This window comes from Eptatretus burgeri, chromosome 10 (genome assembly GCF_056783735.1).
Source record: "Eptatretus burgeri isolate ZD-2024b chromosome 10, Ebu_testis_v1, whole genome shotgun sequence".
NCBI classification, from domain to species: Eukaryota; Metazoa; Chordata; class Myxini; order Myxiniformes; family Myxinidae; genus Eptatretus; species Eptatretus burgeri.
Window position 1 is genome coordinate 70426234 of NC_140970.1, and position 5000 is coordinate 70431233.

At 62.3% G+C, this 5000-nt stretch overlaps 2 protein-coding genes across 2 annotated transcripts in view; one reads left to right on the top strand and one right to left on the bottom strand.

Moving 5' to 3' along the window:
- The window catches only part of LOC147018823 (uncharacterized), a gene marked incomplete at both ends in the record, with an annotated part of 1775 nt that extends 222 nt beyond the window's left edge, over nucleotides 1-1553 (bottom strand). Inside the window, 2 exons of the mRNA XM_085898873.1 lie at nucleotides 1-485; nucleotides 848-1553. The exon at nucleotides 1-485 is cut by the window's left edge and continues 222 nt beyond it. Coding sequence (XP_085754999.1) covers nucleotides 1-485; nucleotides 848-1553 — 1191 coding nt within the window. The remainder of the gene's footprint in view (nucleotides 486-847) is intronic.
- Nucleotides 1554-2027: 474 nt separating this feature from the next.
- On the top strand, nucleotides 2028-2924 carry LOC147018824 (uncharacterized; the record flags this gene model as incomplete). Its single annotated transcript, XM_085898874.1, has 1 exon — nucleotides 2028-2924. A coding segment is annotated over one exon (897 nt), but the record flags the coding sequence as incomplete, so codon positions are not given.
- Between the last annotated feature and the right edge of the window lie 2076 nt (nucleotides 2925-5000).

The following is a 5000-nucleotide window of genomic DNA, read 5'->3' on the forward strand; positions in this document are numbered from 1 at the left end:
CTGCCTGTGTCCCTGTCTCCCTGTCTCCCTGTCTCCCTGTCTCCCTCTCTCCCTCTCTCCCTCTCTCCCTCTCTCCCTCTGTCTCCCTCTATCTCCCTCTCTCCCTGTCTCCCTCTCTCCGTGTCTCCCTCTCTCCCTGTCTCCCTCTCTCCCTCTCTCCCTGTCTCCCTCTCTCCCTGTCTCCCTGTCTCCCTGTCTCCCTCTCTCCCTCTCTCCCTGTCTCCCTGTCTCCCTGTCTCCCTGTCTCCCTGTCTCCCTCTCTCCCTCTATCTCCCTCTCTCCCTGTCTCCCTGTCTCCCTCTCTCCCTCTCTCCCTCTCTCCCTCTGTCTCCCTCTATCTCCCTCTCTCCCTCTCTCCCTGTCTCCCTCTCTCCCTGTCTCCCTCTCTCCCTGTCTCCCTCTCTCCCTGTCTCCCTCTCTCCCTCTCTCCCTCTCTCCCTCTCTCCCTCTCTCCCTCTCTCCCTCTCTCCCTGTCTCCCTGTCTCCCTCTCTCCCTGTCTCCCTGTCTCCCTGTCTCCCTCTCTCCCTCTCTCCCTCTCTCCCTGTCTCCCTCTCTCCCTGTCTCCTCTCTCCCTGTCTCCCTCTCTCCCTCTCTCCCTGTCTCCCTCTCTCCCTCTCTCCCTGTCTCCCTCTCTCCCTGTCTCCCTGTCTCCCTGTCTCCCTCTCTCCCTGTCTCCCTCTCTCCCTCTCTCCCTCTCTCCCTGTCTCCCTCTCTCCCTGTCTCCCTCTCTCTCTCTCCCTCTCTCCCTCTCTCCCTGTCTCCCTGTCTCCCTGTCTCCCTGTCTCCCTCTCTCCTCTCTCCCTGTCTCCCTGTCTCCCTGTCTCCCTGTCTCCCTGTCTCCCTGTCTCCCTCTCTCCCTCTCTCCCTCTCTCCCTCTCTCCCTCTGTCTCCCTCTATCTCCCTCTCTCCCTGTCTCCCTCTCTCCCTGTCTCCCTCTCTCCCTGTCTCCCTCTCTCCCTCTGTCTCCCTCTGTCTCCCTCTCTCCCCGTCTCCCCGTCTCCCTGTCTCCCTCTCTCCCCATCTCCCTGTCTCCCGTCTCCCCGTCTCCCCTCTCCCTCTCTCCCTCTCTCCCTCTCTCCCTCTCTCCCTGTCTCCCTGTCTCCCTCTCTCCCTCTATCTCCCTGTCTCCCTGTCTCCCTGTCTCCCTCTCTCCCTGTCTCCCTCTCTCCCTGTCTCCCTCTCTCCCTCTCTCCCTCTCTCCCTCTCTCCCTGTCTCCCTCTCCCCCTCTCTCCCTCTCTCCCTCTCTCCCTGTCTCCCTCTCTCCCTGTCTCCCTCTCTCCCTGTCTCCCTCTCTCCCTGTCTCCCTCTCTCCCTGTCTCCCTCTCTCCCTCTCTCCCTGTCTCCCTCTCTCCCTGTCTCCCTGTCTCCCTGTCTCCCTCTCTCCCTCTCTCCCTGTCTCCCTGTCTCCCTGTCTCCCTCTCTCGCTGTCTCCCTCTCTCCCCTCTCTCTCCCTCTCTCCCTCTCTCCCTGTCTCCCTGTCTCCCTGTCTCCCTCTCTCCCTCTCTCCCTCTCTCCCTCTCTCCCTCTCTCCCTCTCTCCCTCTCTCCCTCTCTCCCTCTCTCCCTGTCTCCCTCTCTCCCTGTCTCCCTCTCTCCCTGTCTCCCTCTCTCCCTCTCTCCTCTCTCCCTCTCTCCCTGTCTCCCTCTCTCCCTCTCTCCCTCTCTCCCTCTCTCCCTGTCTCCCTGTCTCCCTGTCTCCCTCTCTCCCTGTCTCCCTGTCTCCCTCTCTCCCTCTCTCCCTGTCTCCCTCTCTCCCTCTCTCCCTGTCTCCCTCTCTCCCTGTCTCCCTCTCTCCCTCTCTCCCTCTCTCCCTCTCTCCCTCTGTCTCCCTGTCTCCCTCTCTCCCTGTCTCCCTCTCTCCCTGTCTCCCTCTCTCCCCTCTCCCTCTCTCCCTGTCTCCCTCTCTCCCTGTCTCCCTCTCTCCCTGTCTCCCTCTCTCCCTCTCTCCCTCTCTCCCTCTCTCCCTGTCTCCCTGTCTCCCTGTCTCCCTCTCTCCCTCTCTCCCTGTCTCTCTGTCTCCCTCTCTCCCTGTCTCCCTGTCTCCCTGTCTCCCTGTCTCCCTGTCTCCCTGTCTCCCTGTCTCCCTCTCTCCCTGTCTCCCTCTCTCCCTGTCTCCCTCTCTCCCTGTCTCCCTCTCTCTCTCCTCTGTCTCCTCTCTCCCTGTCTCCCTCTCTCCCTGTCTCTCTCTCCCTCTCTCCCTCTCTCCCTGTCTCCCTCTCTCCCTGTCTCCCTCTCTCCCTGTCTCCCTCTCTCCCTGTCTCCCTCTCTCCTCTCTCCCTGTCTCCCTGTCTCCCTGTCTCCCTGTCTCCCTGTCTCCCTGTCTCCCTGTCTCCCTGTCTCCCTGTCTCCCTGTCTCCCTGTCTCCCTCTCTCCCTGTCTCCCTCTCTCCCTGTCTCCCTCTCTCCGTATCTCCGTGTCTCCCTGTCTCCGTGTCTCCCTGTCTCCGTGTCTCCCTGTCTCCGTGTCTCCCTGTCTCCGTGTCTCCCTGTCTCCCTGTCTCCCTGTCTCCCTGTCTCCCTGTCTCCCTGTCTCCCCCTCTCCCTGTCTCCCTCTCTCCGTGTCTCCCTGTCTCCCTGTCTCCCTCTCTCCGTGTCTCCCTGTCTCCCTGTCTCCCTGTCTCCCTCTCTCCGTGTCTCCCTGTCTCCCTGTCTCCCTGTCTCCCTCTCTCCGTGTCTCCCTGTCTCCCTGTCTCCCTCTCTCCGTGTCTCCCTGTCTCCCTGTCTCCCTGTCTCCCTGTCTCCCTGTCTCCCTGTCTCCCTGTCTCCCTGTCTCCCTGTCTCCCTGTCTCCCTGTCTCCGTCTCTCCCTCTCTCCCTGTCTCCCTCTCTCCCTGTCTCCCTCTCTCTCCCTCTCTCCCTCTCTCCCTGTCTCCTCTCTCCCTGTCTCCCTCTCCCTGTCTCCCTCTCTCCCTGTCTCCCTCTCTCCCTGTCTCCCTCTCTCCCTGTCTCCCTCTCTCCCTGTCTCCCTCTCTCCCTGTCTCCCTCTCTCCCTGTCTCCCTCTCTCCGTCTCTCCTTCTCTCCCCGTCTCCCTCTCTCCCTCTCTCCGTGTCTCCCTGTCTCCGTGTCTCCCTGTCTCCCTGTCTCCCTGTCTCCCTGTCTCCCTGTCTCCCTGTCTCCCTGTCTCCCTGTCTCCCTGTCTCCCTCTCTCCCTCTCTCCCTGTCTCCCTCTCTCCCTGTCTCCCTCTCTCCCTCTCTCCCTGTCTCTCTCTCTCCCTGTCTCCCTCTCTCCCTGTCTCCCTGTCTCCCTGTCTCCCTCTCTCCCTCTCTCCCTGTCTCCCTCTCTCCCTCTCTCCCTCTCTCCCTGTCTCCCTCTCTCCCTGTCTCCCTCTCTCCCTGTCTCGCTCTCTCCCTGTCTCCCTCTCTCCCTGTCTCCCTCTCTCCCTGTCTCCCTGTCTCCCTCTCTCCCTGTCTCCCTGTCTCCCTGTCTCCCTCTCTCCCTGTCTCCCCCTGTCTCCTCTCTCCCTCTCTCCCTGTCTCCTGTCTCCTCTCTCCCTGTCTCCCTCTCTCTGTCTCTCCTCTCTCTCCTGTCTCCCTCTCTCCCTGTCTCCCTCTCTCCTGTCTCCCTCTCTCCCTGTCTCCCTCTCTCCCTGTCTCCCTCTCTCCCTGTCTCTCTCTCCCTGTCTCCCTGTCTCCCTCTCCCCTGTCTCCCTCTCTCCCTCTCTCCCTGTCTCCCTCTCTCCCTGTCTCCCCTCTCTCTCTCTCCCTGTCTCCTGTCTCCCTCTCTCCCTGTCTCCCTCTCCCTGTCTCTCTCTCCTGTCTCCCTCTCTCCCTGTCTCCCTCTCTCCCTCTCTCTCTCTCTCCCTCTCTCTCCCTCTCTCCCTGTCTCTCCCTGTCTCCCTGTCTCCCCTCTCTCCCCTCTCTCTCCCTGTCTCCCTGTCTCCCTCTCTCCCTCTCCCTGTCTCCCTGTCTCCTCTCTCCCTCTCTCCCTGTCTCCCTCTCCCTGTCTCTCTCTCTCCCTGTCTCCTCTCTCTCTCTCTCTCCCTGTCTCTCCTGTCTCCCTCTCTCTCCCTCTCTCCCTGTCTCTCTCCCTGTCTCTCTCCCTGTCTCCCTGTCCCCTGTCTCCTGTCTCCCTGTCTCCCTCTCTCCCTGTCTCCCTCTCTCCCTCTCTCCCTGTCTCCCTCTCTCCTGTCTCCCTCTCCCTGTCTCCCTCCCTCCCGTCTCCCTCTCTCCACGTCTCCCTCTCTCCCGTCTCCCTCTCTCCACGTCTCCCTCCTCTCCACGTCTCCCTCCCTCCATCGTCTCCCTCCCTCCACGTCTCCCTCCCTCACGTCTCCCTCTCTCCCTGTTGTCTCCCTCTCTCCACGTCTCCCTCTCTCCACGTCTCCCTCTCTCCACGTCTCCCTCTCTCCACGTCTCCCTCTCTCCACGTCTCCCTCTCTCCACGTCTCCCTCTCTCCACGTCTCCCTCTCTCCACGTCTCCCTCTCTCCACGTCTCCCTCTCTCCACGTCTCCCTCTCTCCACGTCTCCCTCTCTCCACGTCTCCCTCTCTCACGTCTCCCTCTCTCCCACGTCTCCCTCTCTCCCACGTCTCCCTCTCTCCCACGTCTCTCCCTCTCTCCACGTCTCCCTCTCTCCCGTCTCCCTCTCTCACGTCTCCCTCTCTCCACGTCTCCCTCTCTCCACGTCTCCCTCTCTCCCGTCTCCCTCTCTCCCACGTCTCCCTCTCTCCACGTCTCCCTCTCTCCCGTCTCCCTCTCTCCACGTCTCCCTCTCTCCCGTCTCCCTCTCTCCCGTCTCCCTCTCTCCACGTCTCCCTCTCTCCACGTCTCCCTCTCTCCACGTCTCCCTCTCTCCACGTCTCCCTCTCTCCACGTCTCCCTCTCTCCACGTCTCCCTCTCTCCACGTCTCCCTCTCTCCACGTCTCCCTCTCTCCACGTCTCCCTCTCTCCACGTCTCCCTCTCTCCACGTCTCCCTCTCTCCACGTCTCCCTCTCTCCACGTCTCCCTCTCTCCACGTCTCCCTCTCTCCACGTCTCCCTCCCTCCACGTCTCCCTCC